At 42.4% G+C, this 25,476-nt stretch overlaps 1 protein-coding gene across 1 annotated transcript in view; it reads right to left on the bottom strand.

Moving 5' to 3' along the window:
* Window positions 1-24,360, bottom strand: part of LOC139366320 (complexin-1-like) — a 63,608-nt gene extending 39,248 nt beyond the window's left edge. Inside the window, exons 1-2 of the mRNA XM_071103676.1 lie at window positions 24,198-24,360; window positions 23,165-23,280 (exon numbers count right to left, since the gene is read on the bottom strand). Coding sequence (XP_070959777.1) covers window positions 23,165-23,195 — 31 coding nt within the window. The 5' untranslated portion in view covers window positions 23,196-23,280; window positions 24,198-24,360. The remainder of the gene's footprint in view (window positions 1-23,164; window positions 23,281-24,197) is intronic.
* Window positions 24,361-25,476: the final 1,116 nt, after the last annotated feature.

The raw sequence follows: 25,476 nt of genomic DNA, 5'->3' as shown, positions 1-25,476 counted from the left end.
GGATTATACAGGCTTTGGTAATTGGTGGATTAATTAGCTGACTCATTGACCTTCATCTGAACCTTGGGTTCCCCACTGAATAAATTATTTGAGGGAAATGCGAGGCCAACTCTCCATCGTAAATCTTGATTTCAGGGATTTTATTTAGTTACAGCAATACATTGAGATAATAACCTGTATTCTAGACTGTAACACCACAATTTAATCTTTCACCTTTCATTTTGTCATCCTGTGGCGAGGGTGAAAAGCTGTGTTTTATGAAAGGAAAGGTACTGTACTGAGTGGGCTGTTATGACCCACTCTCCTTATCTGCCCCTCATTCTCTCTCACAAAGACAAACTCTCTTTCTCTCTCTCTCTCTCTCTCACTCACACACACACACACACACACACACACGGAATCGGTACCAGACACCAGAAGTGTACATGATAAATGACCTAGCACACCAAACAGGACCAGGCTGTTTAATAGACCTTAAAGTCAGTTTGGTTGACATAATTGATGAGCCTACATTATGTTTGACTAAGTTTCAGGGAGGGAGCAGGGAGGAAGGTAATGGAAAAGTGAATGTGTGGAGAGACCAGAGCGGCCTGTAACCTTAAGGGAACCACGTCTCACATTTACTATATTGATGTTGGCTAAAGCCTGGCAGAGGGAGACCAGAATTTTCTGCCAAGATGACATACGAAAGAGGTGGCCATTTTGGAAGGTGGTCAAGGAGGCACAGTGAGGATAACCGATGCTCCGGCCAAAGGACCGTAACATACTACCAGCCAGTAACATAGTCTCTTTGGGTGGTGTAGGGTAGCATACTGTATCGGAGAGACCCAAGCGGAGAATTTGAGCTCATCTAATGGCCAACGTCACAGGCCTATATTTAACAGAAGTAGTTCCTTTATATCAACAGCCCCGATACTAGCCTTTTAAGTGTCTTGACTGAACTTTTCACTTTTTGCTCAACATTTCACTTTCAATATTGGGAACAGAAGAATTGCCCAGCATGTACTCTGGGTGTCTATTTTAGTGGAAGAAAGTTTTTGCTAAATTAGGTCAAACGATTTACATCACCAAGAGGATAAACAGTGTTTCAATACTACGTGACCACAAATAAACATTTTGTCCAAATTTCAGCAGAGAAAAACACAAAGATGAACTGATTCCAATAAAGAAATTATTCTAAGATTCATTAAAAAAAAAAACTGTTTTGTTATTTTAAACTACAGCGCTCTGCTCTAAACCATTGATCGTCATTCCCCTTTTCTGATTCTGAGCTTTTATTTTACTAGGCAAGTCATCTAAGAACAAATTCTTATTTACAATGACGGCCTACCCTGGCCAAACCCTGACAACACTGGAAGAATTGTGCAGCACTCTATTGGACTCCCAATCACAGCTGGATGTGATACAGCCTGGATTCGAGCAGGTACTATAGTGACACCTCTTGCACTCAGATGCAGTGCCTTAGACCGCTGTGCCACTTGGGAGCCCACTTGAAAGCATTCCCAAAAAATGACAATTATATTTGGATAGTCTGAAGTACTACTTGGCTCTCTGTTGCCTTAATGGGCAATGCCAGGCAATTGATGATGGTGATAATTTCAACTTCATGAAAGGTCAAGCAGATTCAAATTAGACAAAAACACATGGCTTCAAAAGAACTGGAAAATTGCTTCACAAAATCAGAAATATGTACAGTAAGTGTACAGATGTAGGATCTTCATTTGATCACTCTTTTGTTGCTGAGGATTTTCCTGCACAGAAGGAATTGAAAAACTGTAGTGTATTTGAGTTTTGAACTTTAAGTTTGTAATTTACAATGACTTGATTTGCCCAATTAAAAATCTATCAGTCCCTTCAAAAATGTCAATTAATCATAATCCACATAATTATTCACATTTCCTGTTGCTGCAGGATTATTTTCCTGCTGTAGCAAATTGGCTCAAATTAAGATCCCACATCTGTATGAGATCAGTTCATACTCTAAGTGAATCTGTACCAAGCTCTGAAGTTGTTGGAACTGTGAGAAAAAGCATTGTATGCTTTTCTCACTGAAGGAGCTTTATGACCTAAACTGAAGTGAGCTTTTTGTGTTGAATTGCCGTAATATAGGTTCAAATATCCAGGCCAAACAAATGAGTCACTCCAACACGGCACGCTCAGTCGCAACAGAGGAAAGTTAGCCCATCTGTGACGTGCATATGTGCAAGAGTAATGTGTGTGTGTCTAGCTATTAGTTTTAATTGTGTATATTGAACTTTCCCTTTTGTATTTCTGTGAATAATGGCTTTGTGTGTGTGTGTGTGTGTGTGTGTGTGTGTGTGCTCGTTCGTGTCTGCTGTGGCTGGTGTCTTCTCTGGTCCCCAGGATGGCATGAGGGCATGAGGGGTCTACAGCACAGTCGTAATCCCTACTTCCTACAGCCAACAAGGGCCGGCACTGCCAAGTGGGCTGGCCAGGAGTAGAATGTACAGCTGCTGACCCCTAAAGAACTCTCCATGCTGGACACAGCCTGTCTGAACTACAACCCAACACATCCGCCTCAGCCCGCCTGCCTGCACAGAGGGGTTGGGAAACATCATGGTAAAACAGACAATATGCTGCAATATGCTGCAGGTGTGTGTGTTAGAGGGGGGGGGGGGGGGGGGGGGGGGGGGGGGGGTGAGTGAGTGTACGAGAAGGTACGACTTTGAGCCAAAAATACAATAAATTCAGAGCAAATTAAACAATTTATCCATTTCACACGCTATCTCCCTTCCATTTCAACAGCTATCTCCCATTCATTTCAGCGGCCATCTCCCTTTCATTTCAGAGGCCATCTCCCTTTCATTTCAGCAGCTATCTCCTTTTCATTTCAGCGGCTATCTCCCTTTCATTTCAGCAGCTATTTCCTCCTGATGGTGCTGTATAACTCCTAGACGTGCTACATCAGTAACCCTCCTGTTGAGAGAAGAAAATAAACATGAATTATTTAAGGAGGATGTCACCATTATCTCCCAGTAACCCAACCTCTACATTTCATCTCTCCATTGAACCCACAGCAGTGCATGTGGATCCCCCCCTGGCTACCTCGTCATGGATGCTATATTGATTCTGTCACCCCTCTGTGATACTGCCACTAACTTCCTGGTCATACACACACAAACACACACTCATTGAATAGTATACACTATTAGCTGTTTCTAAATTAGTAAGCGGCAGCGCTCATGCGGCACACACACACTCGACTCCCCGGAGTCACAGGTAGACTGTTTTGATTCCAACTCCACACTAAAAGAAAAGAGCCATTTGGAAACATAATTAGCTGCACGGAAGCTAAGGAAGCGGTTTTGTTATTGTACTGTAGTTAGGGTAATAAAATCTTATTTGACTCCACGGTCTGCTGGGCGTGGGTTCGGAGAATTGGGATTATTGTAATAATGATGATGGTAATGATTGTGGTTACAGCAATTATAATAGTGCCACTGCTATTGTGTTTCTGCATATCTATTTAGTACATTACTTCCTAATTGTATTTATTTATACATAGATGCACAATCCGGGGTTCAGATATTCACTAACCAAACAAACAGATTTTAACACCAGGAATCCAGATTACGAGCTTTGATTGACAGAAGTCCGCAGCGTACCCCTCTTGGGATTTTACCTCCAGTGGTCATTGGTCAATCTAACCTCTCTCCCACTACAGTGGAAGGAATCTATCATCATTATAACATGAGCACGGACAACACTTAGTGTGACCTTAAGGGGACATGCCAAAGACAGACCTCACAGGATTGATGAAGGCAGATGCCAATACATCAATCATTTAGAGATTGCTGTGTTTCTCTTCCACCCAGTCTATTACTCCTGTAGCTATACCTTTGTAGTGGTGGGGTTTAAGGACTATGCATCGCCCAATCTCTTATTCATGGGTTGCATGTTTTGTCACTATATTTTTTAATATTCTAAATTTGATCAAAAGTGGATTACAGTGGCTTGTGTCACGTTCTGACCATAGTTCTTTTGTGTTTTCTTTGTTTTAGTGTTGGTCAGGACGTGAGCTGTGTGGGCATTCTATGTTGTGTGTCTAGTTTTCCCATTTCTATGTTTGGCCTGATATGGTTCTCAATCAGAGGCAGGTGTTAGTCATTGTGTCTGATTGGGAACCATATTTAGGTAGCCTGTTTTGTGTTTGGTTTTGTGGGTGGTTGTCTTCTGTCTTTGTGTCTATGCACCAGATAGGACTGTTTCGGTTTTTCACATTTGTTGTTTTGGTATTTTGTAGTGTTCACGTTTATGGTCTTTATTAAACATGTTGAACTCTAACCACGCTGCGCTTTGGTCCGATCCTTTGTCCACAGAAAACCGTTACAGCTTGTTATTACGCTATATATACAAAAGTATGTGTACACCCTTTCAAATGAGTGGATTCAGCTATTTCAGCTCCACCTGTTGCTGACAGGCGTATAAAAATCAAGCACACCTCCATGCAATCTCCATAGACAAACATTGGCAGTAGAATGGCCTTACTGAAGAGCTCAGTGACTTTCAACGTGAAACGATTCCGTTGACCGTTTTATGTGTGGATTGTCGGAGTAGAGGACCTTGTGCATTTCAGATAAAATAACAACTCAACTTTTATATCCCAGGAAAAATTTGCTAGCTAAATAGGACAAATTAATGCTTTTCGACCTGTCCTCAAATTAATATAATTGGTTCAGAGTTTGTTTTTATATTTCAACCTGCGTCTCGTGATCGCGTTTCGTGTGGGGGGTCAAAATCAATTTGCGCACGATGGCGCACATGGACGCACGCGTGCACCCGGTTTGGGTATGGTGTTAGTTCCAGTGAAGGGAAATCTTAATGCTACAGCATACATTGACATTCTAGACAATTCTGTGTTTCTAACTTTGTGGCAACAGTTTGGGGAAGGCCATTTCCAGTTTCAGCATGACAATGCCCCCTTGCACAAAGCGAGGTCCATACAGAATTGGTTTGTCAACATTGGTGTGGAAGAACTTGACTGGCCTGCACAGAGCCCTGACCTCAACCCACATCGAACACCTTTGTCATGAATTGGAACGCAGACTGCGAGCCAAGGCTAATCGCCCAACATCAGTGTCCGACCTCACTAATGCTCTTGTGGCTGAACAGAAGCAAGTCCCCACAGCAATGTTCCAACATCTATTGGAAGGCCTTCCCAGAAGAGTGGAGGCTGTTAGAGCAGCAAAGTCGGGACCAACTCCATATTAATGCCCATGATTTTGGAATGAGATGTTTGATGAGAAGGTGTCCACATACATACTCTTGGTCATGTAGTGTACATTGACATTTTCAAAAGGAGGCAAATAATTAGTAGGAAAACCTTTTGTAATCATTTTGATAATAATTTTTCGTGTTATTACATACAGCCAGAAATAACTTTTGGATATCAGAGTGGAGGTAACTCAGCAGCATTTTCCGGGAATATACCCCTCAGGGCAATTGAACTGATTCCAGAGGCTGATCCAAAACACCGCCGACTGAGAAGAGGTATTTGGAGTGGATTTCTAGCGTGACTCGGGAGGCGCACACACCATCCACTTCTTCCGAGTATATTACTTGCTAATGTTCAATCTCTGGATAATATAGTAGACGAGCTCAGGTCGAGAATCTCCTTCCAGAGAGACATCAGGGATTATAACATATTCTGTTTCACTGAAACATGGCCCTCTCAAGATATACTGTCTTTGTCCATACAGCCAGCTGGGTTCTCAGTACATCGCGCAGACAGGAATAAAGAACTCTCCTGGGAGAAGAAAGGCGGGTTGTATGTTTCATGATTATCAGAAGCTAATCAGAAGCTAGTTAGCTTCTTTACTGGCTAATCGTTAGTATTCAGCTAACCACGGTTTGTGGTCATCAGCTATCCTTTAGCTTGAAAATCTATCGCCAGTTTTGTACGGTGCAGCGCGGCTCGGAACGGAACATACCGGACCAATTTTTCTCTCCATGTCCCTGGATTTCAACCGCTAACTCTGGACATTCATACCTGGATCTCACAGCTAGCTAGCTGCTATCCGTGTGACTATCGGCCTTCGTCGATTCCGGAGCAAACATCAATTATTCCGGAGCTAGCCAGCTGAAGAGTTCCATCAATCACTCCTGGGCTACAATCACCTATCCGGACCCGTTTTACTGCCTACGCGGAGCCCCACCGGGCCTTCACAACTGGACTGCCGACGTTATCTACCCGAAGGAGTTATCCGGCTGGCTCCTCCGTCGCGACGTTACCTGAACGCCCATCTGCGGCCCGCTAACCGTTAGCTGTCTTATCGGCTGCTATCTGAATAGACAATCGGACAATTTATTTATTTATTTTTATTATTATTATTTTTTCTTCTTGGGCCTCTATAACTATATCTATTGTTTTTGTTGTTGTTGTGTGATTTGGATTAATCCCCTCTACCACACGGAACCCCACTAATCTACTGACGGAAAGCAAGAGGTGGCTAATAACAGACCTCCATCCTATGCTAGCTTGCTACCGATGGCCTGGCTAGCTGTCTAAATCACCGTGACCCTCCACCAACTTCTCTACTCACTGGACCCTTTTGATCACTCGACTAAGCATGCCTCTCCTTAATGTCAATATGCGTTGTCCATTGCTGTTCTGGTTAGTGTTTATTGGCTTATTTCACTGTAGAGCCTCTAGTCCTGCTCACTATACCTTATCCAACCTATTAGTTCCACCACCCACACATGCAATGACATCTCCTGGTTTCAATGATGTTTCTAGAGACAATATCTCTATCTTCATCACTCAATACCTAGGTTTACCTCCACTGTATTCACATCCTACCATACCTTTGTCTGTACATTATACCTAAAATGCTTTTTTATCGCCCCCAGAAACCTCCTTTTACTCTCTGTTCCAGACGTTCTAGACGACCAATTCTTATTGCTTTTAGCCGTACCCTTATTCTACTCCTCCTCTGTTCCTCTGGTGATGTAGAGGTGAATCCAGGCCCTGCAGTGCCTAGCTCCACTCCTATTCCCCAGGCACTCTCTTTTGACAACTTCTGTAACCGTAATAGCCTTGGTTTCATGCATGTTAACATTAGAAGCCTCCTCCCTAAGTTTGTTCTATTCACTGCTTTAGCACACTCTGCCAACCCAGATGTTCTAGCTGTGTCTGAATCCTGGCTTAGGAAGACCACCAACAATTCTGAAATTGTAATCCCAAACTACAACATTTTCAGACAAGATAGAACTGCCAAAGGGGGTGGTGTTGCAATCTACTGCAAAGATAGCCTGCAGAGTTCTGTCCTACTATCCAGGTCTGTACCCAAACAATTTGAACTTCTACTTTTAAAAATCCACCTCTCTAAAAACAAGTCTCTCACCGTTGCCGCCTGCTATAGACCACCCTCTGCCCCCAGCTGTGCTCTGGACACCATATGTGAACTGATTGCCCCCCATCTATCTTCAGAGCTCGTGCTGCTAGGCGACCTAAACTGGAACATGCTTAACACCCCAGCCATCCTACAATCTAAACTTGATGCCCTCAATCTCACACAAATTATCAATGAACCTACCAGGTACCTCCCCAAAGCCTTAAAAACGGGCACCCTCATAGATATCATCCTAACCAACTTGCCCTCTAAATACACCTCTGCTGTCTTCAACCAAGATCTCAGCGATCACTGCCTCATTGCCTGCATCCGTAATGGGTCAGCGGTCAAACGACCTCCACTCATCACTGTCAAACGCTCCCTGAAACACTTCAGCGAGCAGGCCTTTCTAATCGACCTGGCCGGGGTATCCTGGAAGGATATTGATCTCATCCCGTCAGTAGAGGATGCCTGAATATTTTTTTTAAATGCCTTCCTAACCATCTTAAATAAACATGCCCCATTCAAGAAATTTTGAACCAGGAACCGATATAGCCCTTGGTTCTCCCCAGACTTGACTGCCCTTAACCAACACAAAAACTTCCTATGGCGTTCTGCATTAGCATCGAACAGCCCCCGTGATATGCAGCTGTTCAGGGAAGCTAGAAACCATTATACCCAGGCAGTTAGAAAAGCCAAGGCTAGCTTTTTCAAGCAGAAATTTGCTTCCTGCAACACTAACTCAAAAAAGTTCTGGGACACTGTAAAGTCCATGGAGAATAAGAACACCTCCTCCCAGCTGCCCACTGCACTGAAGATAGGAAACACTGTCACCACTGATAAATCCACCATAATTGAGAATTTCAATAAGCATTTTTCTACGGCTGGCCATGCTTTCCACCTGGCTACTCCTACCCCGGTCAACAGCACTGCACCCCCCACAGCAACTCGCCCAAGCCTTCCCCATTTCTCCTTCTCCCAAATCCGTTCAGCTGATGTCCTGAAAGAGCTGCAAAATCTGGACCCCTACAAATCAGCCGGGCTAGACAATCTGGACCCTTTCTTTCTAAAATTATCTGCCGAAATTGTTGCAACCCCTATTACTAGCCTGTTCAACCTCTCTTTCGTGTCATCTGAGATTCCCAAAGATTGGAAAGCAGCTGCGGTCATCCCCCTGTTCAAAGGGGGGGGGACACTCTTGACCCAAACTGCTACAGACCTATATCTATCCTACCATGCCTTCTAAGGTCTTCGAAAGCCAAGTCAACAAACAGATTACTGACCATTTCGAATCTCACCATACCTTCTCTGCTATGCAATCTGGTTTCAGAGCTGGTCATGGGTGCACCTCAGCCACGCTCAAGGTCCTAAACAATATCTTAACCGCCATCGATAAGAAACATTACTGTGCAGCCGTATTCATTGATCTGGCCAAGGCTTTCGACTCTGTCAATCACCACATCCTCATCGGCAGACTCGACAGTCTTGGTTTCTCAAATGATTGCCTCGCCTTGGTCACCAACTACTTCTCTGATAGAGTTCAGTGTGTCAAATCGGAGGGTCTGCTGTCCGGAACTCTGGAAGGCTCTATGGGGGTGCCACAGGGTTCAATTCTTGGACCGACTCTCTTCTCTGTATACATCAATGAGGTCGCTCTTGCTGCTGGTGAGTCTCTGATCCACCTCTACGCAGACAACACCATTCTGTATACTTCTGGCCCTTCTTTGGACACTGTGTTAACAACCCTCCAGGCAAGCTTCAATGCCATACAACTCTCCTTCCGTGGCCTCCAATTGCTCTTAAATACAAGTAAAACTAAATGCATGCTCTTCAACCGATCGCTACCTGCACCTGCCCGCCTGTCCAACATCACTACTCTGGACGGCTCTGACTTAGAATACGTGGACAACTACAAATACTTAGGTGTCTGGTTAGACTGTAAACTCTCCTTCCAGACCCATATCAAACATCTCCAATCCAAAGTTAAATCTAGAATTGGCTTCCTATTTCGCAAACAAAGCATCCTTCACTCATGCTGCCAAACATACCCTTGTAAAACTGACCATCCTACCAATCCTCGACTTTGGCGATGTCATTTACAAAATAGCCTCCAATACCCTACTCAACAAATTGGATGCAGTCTATCACAGTGCAATCCGTTTTGTTACCAAAACCCCATATACTACCCACCATTGCGACCTGTACGCTCTCGTTGGCTGGCCCTCGCTTCATATTTGTCGCCAAACCCACTGGCTCCATGTCATCTACAAGACCCTGCTAGGTAAAGTCCTCCCTTATCTCAGCTCGCTGGTCACCATAGCATCTCCCACCTGTAGCACACGCTCCAGCAGGTACAGTGCCTTGCGAAAGTATTCGGCCCCCTTGAACTTTGCGACCTTTTGCCACATTTCAGGCTTCAAACATAAAGATATAAAACTGTATTTTTTTGTGAAGAATGAACAACAAGTGGGACACAATCATGAAGTGGAACGACATTTATTGGATATTTCAAACTTTTTTAACAAATCAAAAACTGAAAAATTGGGCGTGCAAAATTATTCAGCCCCCTTAAGTTAATACTTTGTAGCGCCACCTTTTGCTGCGATTACAGCTGTAAGTCGCTTGGGGTATATCTCTATCAGTTTTGCACATCGAGAGACTGACATTTTTTCCCATTCCTCCTTGCAAAACAGCTCGAGCTCAGTGAGGTTGGATGGAGAGCATTTGTGAACAGTAGTTTTCAGTTGTTTCCACAGATTCTCGATTGGATTCAGGTCTGGACTTTGACTTGGCCATTCTAACACCTGGATATGTTTATTTTTGAACCATTCCATTGTAGATTTTGCTTTATGTTTTGGATCATTGTCTTGTTGGAAGACAAATCTCCGTCCCAGTCTCAGGTCTTTTGCAGACTACATCAGGTTTTCTTCCAGAATGGTCCTGTATTTGGCTCCATCCATCTTCCCATCAATTTTAACCATCTTCCCTGTCCCTGTTGAAGAAAAGCAGGCCCAAACCATGATGCTGCCACCACCATGTTTGACAATAACGTTTTGCATTGTTGCCAAAAAGTTCAATTTTGGTTTCATCTGACCAGAGCACCTTCTTCCACATGTTTGGTGTGTCTCCCAGGTGGCTTGTGGCAAACTTTAAACAACACTTTTTATGGATATCTTTAAGAAAAGGCTTTCTTCTTGCCACTCTTCCATAAAGGCAAGATTTGTGCAATATACGACTGATTGTTGTCCTATGGACAGAGTCTCCCACCTCAGCTGTAGATCTCTGCAGTTCATCCAGAGTGATCATGGGCCTCTTGGCTGCATCTCTGATCAGTCTTCTCCTTGTATGAGCTGAAAGTTTAGAGGGACGGCCAGGTCTTGGTAGATTTGCAGTGGTCTGATACTCCTTCCATTTCAATATTATCGCTTGCACAGTGCTCCTTGGGATGTTTAAAGCTTGGGAAATCTTTTTGTATCCAAATCCGGCTTTAAACTTCTTCACAACAGTATCTCGGACCTGCCTGGTGTGTTCCTTGTTCTTCATGATGCTCTCTGCGCTTTTAACGGACCTCTGAGACTATCACAGTGCAGGTGCATTTATACGGAGACTTGATTACACACAGGTGGATTGTATTTATCATCATTAGTCATTTAGGTCAACATTGGATCATTCAGAGAACTTCTGGAGAGAGTTTGCTGCACTGAAAGTAAAGGGGCTGAATAATTTTGCACGCCCAATTTCTCAGTTTTTGATTTGTTAAAAAAGTCTGAAATATCCAATAAATGTCGTTCCACTTCATGATTGTGTCCCACTTGTTGTCGATTCTTCACAAAAAAATACAGTTTTATATCTTTATGTTTGAAGCCTGAAATGTGGCAAAAGGTCGCAAAGTTCAAGGGGGCCGAATACTTTCGCAAGGCACTGTATATCTCTCTAGTCACCCCCAAAACCAATTAATTCTTTGGCCGCCTCTCCTTCCAGTTCTCTGCTGCCAATGACTGGAACGAACTACAAAAATCTCTGAAACTGGAAACACTTATCTCCCTCACTAGTTTAAAGCACCAACTGTCAGAGCAGCTCATAGATTACTGCACCTGTACATAGCCCACCTATAATTTAGCCCAAACAACTACCTCTTTCCCTATTGTATTTAATTTATTTATTTATTTTGCTCCTTTGCACCCCATTATTTTTATTTCTACTTTGCACATTCTTCCATTGCAAATCTACCATTCCAGTGTTTTACTTGCTATATTGTATTTACTTTGCCACCATGGCCTTTTTTTGCCTTTACCTCCCTTATCTCACCTCACATCGTCTATAGACTTGTTTATACTGTATTATTGACTGTATGTTTGTTTTACTCCATGTGTAACTCTGTGTCGTTGTATGTGTCGAACTGCTTTGCTTTATCTTGGCCAGGTCGCAATTGTAAATGAGAACTTGTTCTCAACTTGCCTACCTGGTTAAATAAAGGTGAAATAAAAATAAATAAATAATAAAAACTACTCATGGTGTGATTGTGAAAACATACAGAAACTCAAGTACTTTTGTTCACCTGATCTGAATACCTCACAATTAAATGCTGACCATATTACCTCCCAAGATAATTTTCTTCGGTTATAGTCACAGCCGTGTATATTCCCCCTCAAGCTGATACCACAACGGCCCTCAAAGAACTTCACTGGACTTTATGCAAACTGGAAACCACATATCCTGAGCGTGCATTTATTGTATCTGGGGATTTATCTTTTTTGGGGGGGAAACACTATCGAAGTTCTACCAACACGTTGACTGTAGCACTCACTCTGAGAAAACATTAGACCACTGCTACTCAGCTTGTCGAAATGCCTACAAGGCCCTCCCCCGCCCTCGCTTCGGCAAATCTGATCATGACTCCATTTTGCTCCTCCCTTCCTCCAGGATAAAACTCAAACAGTGCTAAGGACTATTCAAAGCTGGTCTGACCTATCGGAATCGATGCTTCAAGATTGTTTTGATCACGCAGACTGGGATATGTTCCGGGTAGCCTCTGAGGATAACATAGACGAATACACAAATACAGTGACTGAGTTCATCAGGAAGTGTGTAGGAGATGTTGTACCCACTGTGACGATTAAAACCTACCCTAACCAGAAACCGTGGATAGAAGGCGGAATTCACGCAAAACTTAAAGCACAAACACCGCATTTAACCATGGCAAGGTGACTGGGAATATGGCCGAATCCAAACACTGTAGTTATTTCCTCCATAAGGAAATCAAACAGGCAAAACGTCAAGTCTAGGTATATAGGGCAGCAGCCTCTAAGATGAAGGGTTGCGTAACCGGATGGAAGCAACCTATTGTAGACTGTCTCGTCATTGTTGGTAATCAGGTCTACAACTGTTGTGCCATCTGCAAACTTGATGATTGAGTTGGAGGCATGCATGGCCACACAGTCATGGGTGAACAGGGAGTATAGCAGGGGGCTGAGCATGCACCCTTGTGGGGCCCTTGTGTTGAGGATCAGCAAAGTGGTGTTGTTTCCTACCTTCACCACCTGGGGGCGGCAAGTCAGGAAGTCCAGGACCCAGTTGCACAGGGAAGAGTTTCAGACCCAGGGCCCCGAGCTTAATGATGAGCTTGGAGGGTACTATGGTGTTGAATGCTGAGCTATAGTCAATGAACAGCATTCTTACATACAGTACATAAGAAATTCAAAAGTTTTGGGTAATTTAGAAATTACCTTGTTTTTGAACGAAAAGCTACTTTTTTGTCCATTAAAATAACATCAAATTGATCATAAATACAGTGTATACATTTTTAATGTTGTAAATAACTATTGTAGCTGGAAATAGTAGATTTTTTTATTTGAATATCTACATAGGCGTACAGAGGCCCATTATCAGCAACCATCACTCCTGTTTTCCAATGGCACATTGTGTTAGATAATCCAAGTTTATTATTTTTAAAGGCTACTTGGTCATTAGAAAACCCTTTTGCAATTATGGTAGCACAGTTGAAAGCTGTTGTTCTGATTAAAGAAGCAATTAACTGGCCTTCTTTAGACTAGTTGAGTATCTGGAGCATCAGCATTTGTGGGTTCGTTTACAGGCTCAAAATGGCCAGAAACAAAGACCTTTCTTCTGAAATGTCTATTCTATTTCTTCTGAAATGTCTATTCTTGTTCTGAGAAATGAAGGCTATTCCATGCGAGAAATGGGCAAGAAACTAAAGACCTCGTATAATGCTGTGTACTACTATCTTCATAGATCAGCGCAAACTGGCTCTAACCAGAGTAGAAAGAGAAGTGTGAGCCCCTGGTGCACAACTGAGCAAGAGGACAAGTACATTAGAGTGTCTAGTTTGAGAAACAGACACCTCACAAGTCCTCAACTGGCAGCTTCACTAAATCGTACCCGCAAAACACCAGTCTCAAAGTCAACAGTGACCAGGCAACCCCGGGATGCTGGCCTTTGCAACCCTAGGCAGAGTTGCAAAGAAAAAGCCATATCTCAGACTGGCCAATAAAAATAAAAGATTAAGATTCGCAAAAGAACACAGACACTGGACAGAGATATGGCAGAGATATGACCCTAAACTTTGAATGGTAGTGTAGGTTTTATTTTTGTCCAGTTTGGATAGGGCAGCGTGCTGTGCGATGGAGATTGCATCATCTGTGGATCTATTGGGGCAGTAAGCAAATTTAAGTGGATCTAGGGTGTCAGGTAAAGTAGAGGTGATATGATCCTTAATTGACTAGCCTCTTAAAGCACTTCTTGATGACAGAAGTGAGTGCTACTGGGCGATAGTCATTTAGTTCAGTTACCTTTGCTTCCTTTGGTACAGGAACCATGGTGGACATCTTGAAGCAAGTGGGGACAGAAGACTGGAATAGGGAGAGATTGAATATGTCTGTAAACACTCCAGCCAGCTGGTCTGCGCATACTCTGAGGACGCGGTTAGGGATACCTTCTGGGCCGGCATTTTTGCAAGAGTTAAAACGCTTAAATGCTTTACATCGGCCACGGAGAAGGAGAGCCCACAGTCCTTGGTAGAATGCTGCGTCGGTGGCACTGTGTTATCCTCAAAGAGGGTGAAGAAGGTGTTTAGCTTGTCCGGAAGAAAGACGTCGGTGTCTGCGACGTGGCTGGTTTTTCCTTTGCAGTCTGTGATTGTCTGTAGACCCTGCCCCATACGTCTCATGTCAGAGCCGTTGAATTGCAACTCCACTTTGTCTCTGTACTGACGTTTTTCCTGTTCGATTGCCTTACCGAGGGAATAACTACACTGTTTGTATTCGGCCATATTCCCAGTCACCTTGCCATGGTTAAATGCGGTGGTTCTTGCTTTCAGTTTTGCACAAATTCTGCCATCTATCCACGGTTTCTGGTTTGGGTTGGTTTTAATAGTCACAGTAGGTACAACATCTCCTATACACTTCCTGATGAACTCAGTCACTGTATTTGTGTATTCGTCTATGTTAGCCTCAGAGGCTACCCGGAACATATCCCAGTCCGCGTGATCAAAACAATCTTGAAGCATGGATTTCGATTGGTCAGACCAGCGTTGATTAGACCTTAGCACGGGTACTTCCTTTTTGAGTTTCTGCCTATAGGAAGGTTTGGAGCAAAATGGAGTCGCGATCAGATTTGCCAAAGGGTGGGTGGGGGAGGGCCTTGTAAGCATTTCTAAAAGTTGAGTAGCAGTGATCCAATGTTTTTCCAGATTCAGTAGTCCAGTGAAGTTCTTTGAGGGCGATCATGGTATCGTCTTGAGGGGGAATATACATGGATGTGACTATACTGAAGAGAATTCTCTTGGAAAGTAATACGGTCGGCATTTGATTGTGAGGTATCCTAGGTCAGATGAAGAAAAGGACTTGTCTTTCTGTTTGTTATCACAATCACACCATGAGTATTTCATCATGAAAAATACACCCCCGTCTTTCTTCTTCCCGGAGAGTTCTTTATTTAGGCCAAAGAGTTCAAAGACAAAAGAGTTCAATCTTGGTTTCGTCAGACCAGGTAATCTTGTTTCTCATGGTCTGAGAGTCCTTTAGGGGCCTTTTAGCAAACTCCAAGTGGGCTGTCATGTGCCTTTTACGGTGGCTTGGCTTCCGTCTGGCCACTCTACCATAAAGGCCTGATTGGTGTAGTGCTGCAGAGATCTTTGTCCTTCTGGAAGGTTCTCCCATCTCCACAAAGGAACTCTGGAGCTCTGTCAGAGTGACCATCAGGTTCTTGGTCTGACCAAGGCCCTTCTCCCCCGATTTCTTAGTTTTCCCGGGGGCCAGCTCCAAGGAGAGTCTTAGTGGTTCCAAACTTTTTCCATTTAAGATTGATGGAGGCCACTGTGTTCTTGGGGACCTTGAATGCTGCATACATTTTTTGGTACCCTTCCCCAGATCTGTGCTTCGACACAATCCAATTCTGTCTTGGAGCTCTAAGGACAATTCCTTCAACCTCATGGCTTGGTTCTTGCGCTGACATGCACTTTCAAGGAGGGACATTATATAGACAGGTGTGTACCTTTCCAAATAATGTCAAATCAATTGAATTTACCACAGGACTCCAATGAAGTCATCTCATGGATGATCTATGGAAACAGGATGCACCTGAACTCAATTTCAATTCTCATAGCATAGGGTCTGAATACTTATGTCAATAAGGTATTTCAGTTATTTTTTGGGATAAATGTGCAAATATTTGTCATTATGGGATATTGTGTGTAGGTTGATGAGGAAAAATATTTAAATATGATTTAATCCATTTTAGAATAAGCCTGTACGTAACAAAATGTGGAAAAGGGAAGAGGTCTGAATACTTTCTGAAGGCACTGTTTATGGATAGGGCAAAAAATAATACTTTTTAAATTCTGTCATTTAGCAGACACTCTTATCCAAAGCGACTTACAGGATCAATTAAGGTTCAGTGCCTTGCTCAAAGGCACATTGACAGATTTTTCACGTAGTCGGCTAGGGGATTCGGGCATTTAATCCTAATTAAACACCATTAGGCTATCTGCTGCCCAAAACTGAAATGTTTCTTACAGAAGAAATATGAAAAGCACATGCATAACCATGGTAACAATTGAAAGGGAACAGTTTGGAGATCATGGGGAAATTATTCGACCAAAGGATGAGCACACAACAGTTCACCTGACAGAAGACTGAATCCAAACAGTACAGTGTTGATTTTATGTGCATTTGACATTTATTGTACTTTTCGCCGCATTTGTTGATAACAAAATCTGAAAATAGTAACATGATACACATCAGTAACATGACACAAATAGTAACAAGTAACATCAGTAACATGATAAGAATATTCCTGGAAATGTGGGGTAAGTGCAACATAAGACAAACAAATTACAATGGTTTGAGTGAGAGTACTAACTGGTGTCTTCAAGTGGCCATACAGTACACCTCTCCAAAGTGTGCACAGTTACTAAGTAATATCAATGCACTTTTTTTTGACTCAAAGAAGAGTCTTCAACTATAAGGAGCTTTTTGGAGCTCTCCTAGCTGTGCCGTTCAGGAGCTAGAGCAAGCACACGTGTAGTTGTTTTTCTTTTGGAACACAATCCTGCATCCCAGCCCTCACACAATTACTAATGTTGTTTACGCAATCCAAAAACGGTCCATTGTAAATCGTAGTGGGAATCATTTGAAAGCCTGTTTAATTGCCAACATGACTAGCAAAGTTATGTTATATTACAGTGTTTCGCAATGCAATTCAGGGAAACGGACCATAATTTGATCTGCATTGTAACATGTACGCTAGCAGCCGGGAAGCAAGTACAGGGAGCAAATATTTAATAAAAAAACGAATATGGAACAACACAGAAACAAGAGTAGCGTACAGACATGAAACACGAACAGCGTGAATAAGGCCTAGGGACAGAACCAAAGGGAGTGACAGTTATAGGGAAGGTAATCAGGCAGGTGATTGAGTCCAGGTGAGTCTGACGAGGCGCTGATGAGCGTAACGATGGTGACAGGTGTGCATAATAACGAGCAGCCTGACAACCTCGAGCGCCGGAGAGGGAGTATACGTGACACGCATAGAAAGATGCCATGAGTTCATTCAGGTGTGTGTGCACTGGCTTAGCACACATCCCCATGGGGGAGGGGGCTCGCAAAAGCTCCCCCCCCCCCCCCCCTGGGTCGGACCCCCAAATAGCATATGAACATGTCATAAACCATGAACAAATATTTTGGAAATACAGGAAATTAGCTTTACAACTGCAACATCTTCTCTCAGCCTCTTGGCAAAATACATTTGCACGTTCGTCATAACGAGGAGACCAAGGCGCAGAGTGATAAAAATACATTCTTCTTTTCACAAACAAAGAACACTTAACAAACAAAGAACACTTAACAAACAAAGAACACTTAACAAACAAAGAACACTTAACAAACAAAGAACACTTAACAAACAAAGAACACTTAACAAACTAACAAAACAAACATGAAGCTACAATAACAAGTGCTGACAGGCAACTACACATAGACAATAACCCACAAAACCAAAATGGAAAATGGCAACCTAAATAGGATCCCCAATCAGAGACAACGATAAACAGCTGTCTCTGATTGGGAACCAATTCAGGCCACCATAGACCTAGACTAACAAACACCCCTAGATATACAAAAACCCTAGACAGGACAAACAAGCATACCCACCCTCGTCACACCCTGACCAAAATAATACAGAAAACAGAAAACTAAGGTCAGAGCGTGACATACATAGAATAGCAGGAAATTAGCTCAGGGATTCTTGAAAGTTGAGATAATCCTTGTCCGGCAGGGAATATTTATTTTCATGGTAAAAAAAGAAAAGCATTTTGTTGCATTTTTTAGGTTAAAGTTTACATTTAGGGGATTTTTTTAAGGATAAATATATGTTTTTTAATTTTCTAAATACTTGAAATATTATTCATTTCCATGTCAGCTCTATGCCTGAAAATTCCCTTGTCCGGAGCAAAGGATCCCAATTTCAAAATATCCTAAAAAGTTTTTACAATTTTAACAACTGCCGATAATGGCTATTAAATGGCCCTCTGTGAAATATGTGTCTGGAGATATGGCCAACTCCGTCTGATTTGTATAAAATTAATCAGGAATGAGCAGGGTCAGCAAAACCATAAGGACCCCTTATTCATGTCCTCATTGCATGTAGTGTAACAAGACCACTCGTGGCCTGTAGGGTTCTCTACTTTTGATAGATTTAAACAAACAATATTAGAATCACCATGGTCACAACCATAAACTGACAATTCACTTTTGGTTCAAATATGTTGCATTTACTTAGATTTTAGTGTCATAAAGCAACTGAGGAAAAAACAAAATTGCTACTGTGAATACCACTTGAATGAAGAAGAAAAACACTATTTTTGTCAACTCCGTAAAACAGCAATGTCAGGTTTGTGTCCAAAGTGCACTCCGCCAGAATGCTAAAAGATCTGATGTTTTTATTGGGGGTTTTCAAATGAACAATTGTCCATATTTTACAAATGTTTGCATTGAACTTTTCTTTTTGGAGGCAATAATATGTCTGTTTTGAGTATCTGTTGTCAACTCTGTCAGTAACTTGTCAACCCCCTTAGGATATTGGAATCCCTGTTCTGCAACATATGCTTAAACATTTGAAGTATTTGCTGTGCTAGACCTAAAGGATAATGTTTGCTCTTGAAATGTTGTTTTATGTTGTAAATCTAGAAAATCATGCCAAAATGCTAACGGAATTAGCCCTGAAGCATTTAACCGTGAAATTTGGAGATTTGTATAATGTATTTGAGTGTTAGAATTAAACAATCAAGGCTTTTAAACACTTGTTGTGCAATAATATTTCAAATGAACTGCCTTTTATGGTGTCTAATGGAGTTCAAATAAATACAGTTAGTGGGATTTTATGGACAAAAATAGGAGGTTGTTCCTTTACATGGTGATACTTTGATCTATCAAAATATTAAGACACATTTTTGTGAGAAAAAATTGAAGATTGTCCTCAAGAATCGCTGGGCTCTAAAAGAGCACCATTTTCTCACAGCCTCATGGCAAGATATGTAAAATAACATGAGATTAGCTATAAAACTGCAAATGTTTCTCTCAGCACCATGGCAAGAAATATGTATCATATTAAACATGGGTTGGAGGGGGGCCTTGCTCGTACCTTGCAGGGGCCGCGAAACTTCGCTTCACCACTGTGCATGTGACATGGCAAATTTTATTCACAATCGACAAACATAGGCTCATTCTGGGGTATGCAGGGTATGACGCCATGTCATCTTGTAACTGTACATCAAACATAGTGATCCTAAACATTGACACTGTATATGACTAAGCTGCAGGACTGTTTTGCTAGCACAGACTGGAATACGTTCCAGGATTCTTCCGATGGCATTGAGGAGTACACCACAATGCCATTGGTGACCAACTGGCAAGTGTCTTTGCTGACATTTTCAACCTCTCCCTGTCTGAGTCTGTAATACCAACATGTTTCAAGCAGACCACCATAGTCCCTGTGCCCAAGAACACTAAGGTAACCTGCCTAAAAGACTACCGACCCGTAGCACTCACATCTGTAGCCATGAAGTGCTTTGAAAGGCTGGTCATGGCTCACATCAACACCATTATCCCAGAAACCTGAGACACACTCCAATTTGTATACCGCCCTAACAGATCCACAGATGATGCAATCTATATTGCCCTCAACACTGCCATCTCCCACCGGGATAAAAGAAACACCTATGTGAGAATTCTATTCATTGACTACAGCTCAGTGTTCAAATCCATAGTGCTCTCGAAGCTCATTGATAAGCTAAGGACCCTGGGACTAAACACCTCCCTCTGCAACTGGATCCTGGACTTCCTGATGGGCCGCCCCCAGGTGTTAAGGGTAGTAAACAACACATCCACCACGTTGATCCTCAACACGGGGGCCCTTCAGGGTTGCATGCTCAGTCCCCTCCTGTACTCCCTGTTCACTCATGACTGCACGGATAGGCACAACTCCAACACCATCATTAAGTTTGCTGATGACACAACAGCGGTAGGCCTGATCACAGACAACGACGAGACAGCCTATAGGGAGGAAGTCAGAGACCTGGCCATGGGTTGCCAGGACAACAACCTCTCCCTCAACGTGATCAAGACATAGGAGATGATTGTGGACTACAGGAAAAGGAGGATCGAACACGCCCCCATTCTCATAGACGGGGCTGTAGTGGAGCAGGTTAAAAACTGGTGTCCACATCACCAACAAAATAACACGGTCCAAGCATACCAAGGCAGTCATGAAGAGGGCACGACAAAACCTATTCCCCCTCAGGAGAAATTATTTGGCATGGGTCCTCAGATCCTCAAAAGGTTCAACAGCTACACCATTGAGAGCATCCTGACTAGTTCCATCACTGTCTGGTATGGCCACTGCTCGGCCTCTGACCGCAAGGCAATACAGAGGGTAATGTGTACAGCCCAGTACATCACTGGGTCCAAGCTTCCTGCCATCCAGGACCTCTATACCAGGCGGTGTTAGAGGAAGACCCTAAAAATGTCAATGACTCCAGCCACCCTAGACTGTTCTCTCTGCTACCACAGGCAAGCTGTACCGGGGTGCCAAAAGGCTTCTAAACAGCTTCTACCCCCAAGCCATAAGACTCCTGAACATCTAATCTAATGGCTACCTAGACTATTCCCCCTCCCCCCCACCCCCCTTTTACACTGCTGCTACTCTCTGTTATTATCTATGAATAGTCACTTTAATAACTCAACCTACATGTACATATTACCTCAATTGCCTCGACTAACTGGTGCCCCAGCACATTGACTCTGTAACGGTACCCTCTGTATATAGCCTCCCTATTGTTATTTTACTGCTGCTCTTCAATTTTTTGTTACTTTTATTTCTTATTCTTCTTTTTTTAAACTGCATTGTTGGTTAAGGCTTGTAAGTAAGCATTTCACTCTAAGGTTGTTGTATTGGCGCATGTGACAAATACAATTTGATTTGACATGCGTTTTATGATATGGAAAAGTGAAGTGCACATTTGGACTCATGGGTGTTTGGCTTGCTTGTATGACATCAAGGCAGTATTTATTATATTCCTCAACTTCTCATCTTTCAAAATACATAGTGTCCTCTTAATTTACAGCACTTCCCTCACTGAGACAACAACAAAAAATTCAAAAGTTGCCTAATTAGCGGGAGGGAGGCAACTTCTTGTCGCGACTGTCAGTCAAAACCCATACATCGCAGTGAAGCGCAGAGTCAGCGTAATGTACAACATGTTACTGTACAGCCACTGCGTTCCAATTTAGGCGTGTATCAGTGTCCAAATCCACCAGTGTAAAGGGCTACAATGGGGAAGCAAGCCAAACTTCATTAACCAAAAGGCAATCTTCTTCCACACACACATTTCCCACATCAATAGGAGAGAAATAAACAAGAACATGTCTCCAAACTGCTGAAGGTTAGGACCTTGGCACCACAGCTCAATTTCCTCATGTGTGAAATCCCTTTGCACACAATTCAGTGGATTCTACTCGTTTTCTTTATCGATGTAGCTGTGTACAGATGACCACAGGCCCTGACAAACTGCCTTATCTAGCAGCTGTTTAATGAAATGAATCCCATCTCTTCCTCGTCGAGCCCTTGCTCTCCCTAATCAGTCAGTGTTGGTTTCTCCCACGTATCCATCATCGGGTCTCTAAAGCCAGCTGTCTAAAGCCAGCAATGACAGGGATGCATGGCAAGTCACGATTTTTATGGCAAGGGACAAGGTTGTGCGTGCGTGCGTGCGTGCGTGTGTGTGTGTGTGTGTGTGTGTGGGTGTGTGTGTGTGGAGGGAGGGAGGGATGAGGCCGTGTAAGGATTTGAGAAGGTTTACTGTATTACAGTCTATCTCTAGGTTTAGCACCTCTCCATATAAGACACTTACTTCACCAGCCACTAGATTGATTTGCATATTGATGATAGGATCAATTTGTTACATTCATTAAAAAATGCATTACTTTATATGCTAATCCCACATAGGGACATCTCAGCTCAAGTAATTATGAAAATAAAATCATGCATATTTAATGTGCACTAATAAAATTGTTGAAGATTAAATTAGTGTTGATAGGCTTTTGCAGCTGGAAGATAAGGAGCAGTAGCACAAAGTCAAGATGTACTACTGCACAGTAATAATGTTTGTAATGATGCTCATTGGAAGGCTACAGGTAGGCTTCCACTGTATTCGTTTTTTGGATGGACAATTGTTCAACCCCTATGCTCCAGATGAACTTCATGGAAGAGTAAATAGCGCTTTAAGGATTCGGGCTTTAAAACATGTGCAATGTATCTGTGCATATCCTGAAATGCGTAAAATTGCCAATAGCTGTCAACAAAGGGACTGACTAAGTGCTGGATATGCAGTGCGAAATTGCGCATAACCAAAACAGTGGTTATTCAAAATACTATGATATTTTCGACATAATCTATCGATAAACATCCAAACCTTCTAAATATATAAATTATGCGTGTTCAAATTTCACCAAGAAAAATATAGCCTTCAATGATGAACTGGCGTAGCTTATATATAAGTTTACTTTCACAGAATATATACATAACTATACATGTAACAGAATAACATGATAGTTGTGTATCTCCAAAAACCCATTAACCAATATAAACAAAGTGGTTTTAGTCGCCTTAACGGACCTCGTCATGACCTATAGTCTGGAAGACTGGAAGACACTCGGACGCTCCCGTATCTCCCCATAGAGACAACAGACTAGGACTGCATGATCTCATCAGGCAGTGTTAGCATAAGGTTAGCAACTTACCTCCCAACGCTTGCTTCATAACAAAATCCATGATGATGGCTTTTGATTCCTGACTTCTTTATCCTCGCGATCTTACATTCAGGTCCAGCAGGAGAAATAGTCCTTTATTGGCAGATCTAAAGTAAAAAGAAAAACAGTCGGTGTTGAGTTCCCACTGAAACGTGTAACTTGTCCTGATCGAAACCCTTTACTCTGAAGAAACTGTTTAAATACTATTCAGCCATATTTCCATAAGAATCCATTGATGTAAGTAACTGAATATGCTTCTTAGCACCAATAAAAATAAGCAGGTAATAGCTCATAGGTAGACTGACTGTTTAGGGCCCACACCAACCGTCAACATATCAGACCTCATATCCTAAACGCAGACGCATGCACAATCATGCATGTACCGTTTTTCACGAGCACAAATAACAATATGGTGCTGTACACTTCTCCTACACACTTATCAGTATGCTCATTTTTAGCCTAAAACATCACATTTGATTATGTCTGGTTTGTTATTGAGAATTATATCGAAACTTGTGTTCTTATTGGTAGGCTACTCAAAGTCTAAAGTATGTCACCGACACTTAACTATTTCTTAGAGGTCTCCACATTTCCCGGGAGTAGCAGAGGTGAAGGGTGATGACCAAAATACACAATAATCCTCCTCATATTGAAAACTTCCAATACAGAGAATTTATATTTTTACGATTCCAAATGTTTGTCAACCCATCTAGAAACGATCAATGTTCCTGATTCCTATAACCTACGATGTTGTTACATGAACAATAAGCATGCCTTTTTGATTGTATGTAGCCTATTGCAAAAATAACGTATGTATTTAGATGATCAGTCAATTTGAACATAAAACTGATTAATAAAAGCGTTGCATTTGTGAAAGCACCATGAAAATGATTGCGGTGATACAGAAACACTTCCTTTCGATCAAAGGCAGGTTTCAGCACCATTGCTGGTGGAAAGCTCCTTTCTCAACCTTCAACATAGTTAACCCGACAGCCGGGTTTTTTTCAGCGCTCATAATAATTACCTGTCCGGCGATTGGAATCTATCAAAAACGACAATAAGACTCTCAAAAATGAAGTTTTTTTGCAATGGCAAACGATGATATTAAGTGCAAACGCCTAGCATCTCCTGTTTCCTGGCAAAAAGGTATGTCCTTGCTCCTTCTTGCACACTGGCTATATGAGTGTGTTTACGAGGGGAACTGCAGCTGCCTTGCCTGCTGCTGATGAAGCAACTCACTGAATCACATGTAGAGCTCCCTTCTGAAACGTCCCACGTTCTGACCGAAAGAGAGCGATCAATATTGACGCGGCCCAGTCTTTGTGCGTCCCACCACTTTCGGTCCAATAGTGTCTTTTTGAGTAGTTTACCGGTATGTAGCCGAGAAAACAAGAACACCAAGTGGACGGCTTTTATGACCAGCTATATACCTGCCTTGCTGCCTTATAACCATGTCTGACCTACATTATATTGTCCCAGGCGTCTGCTTTTGTGTATCTATGTGGTTGAATGCATCCTTTTTAAGGTGACATCCATCTAGGGTAGCCTTCCATTAGGCTACACACACACACACACACACACACACACACACACACAAAGGACAACATGTGTAGGCCTACTTATCCATTGTCAGGTGTTTCTTGAGCACCTCGTTTTCTTTGGTTTATCACATCATTGACACAGACTTAATCAGATTGCAAAGGTTTCACATTGCATTTAAACAGGGGTGAAACTAAGGTGGTACGGTCTGGTACGTGGCCTGGAAAAATCAATAGTGGGGGTACGTTAAACATGAGCCTATCACAATAATTAAAACAAAATGTCAAGAAAACGGTAGGGTAATGTACTGTTATTTATCATTACCGCATGTCAACGGCATGTAAACATTTGCGAATGGACATGAAAACCGGTGGTGTAACCTACGCTCCAAAATGCGTTGTGGTTCGACGAGAACACTGACATTTTGCCAAGTCAGAGACGAGTGGCCAACACCCGAGACACGCGCGGACAACAGTACATTCTGACCTAATTACAATTGCCAATTATCATAACAATTTTTGTTTTTTTGTGTATGTGATTTGTTTTTTTTGTGTATTCCATTCACCACTGTTTGAAGGCTGGAAATATTTTGCGTGTGAATGAACGTGCGCGGGTAGCATAGTGAAGGAACACTTTGAAGTGATCATTTGACAATCAGATGAAAACATCATGACTGGTTGTCTTTATGCCACAATAAAAGGTAATACATTTTAAAAGTTAAATGATGACTAGGCCCACAGAGACTAGGCCCACAGAGATCCTAT

Source organism: Oncorhynchus clarkii, chromosome 14 (assembly GCF_045791955.1).
Source record: "Oncorhynchus clarkii lewisi isolate Uvic-CL-2024 chromosome 14, UVic_Ocla_1.0, whole genome shotgun sequence".
NCBI classification, from domain to species: Eukaryota; Metazoa; Chordata; class Actinopteri; order Salmoniformes; family Salmonidae; genus Oncorhynchus; species Oncorhynchus clarkii.
This window is presented reverse-complemented; position numbering and strand designations above follow the sequence as displayed.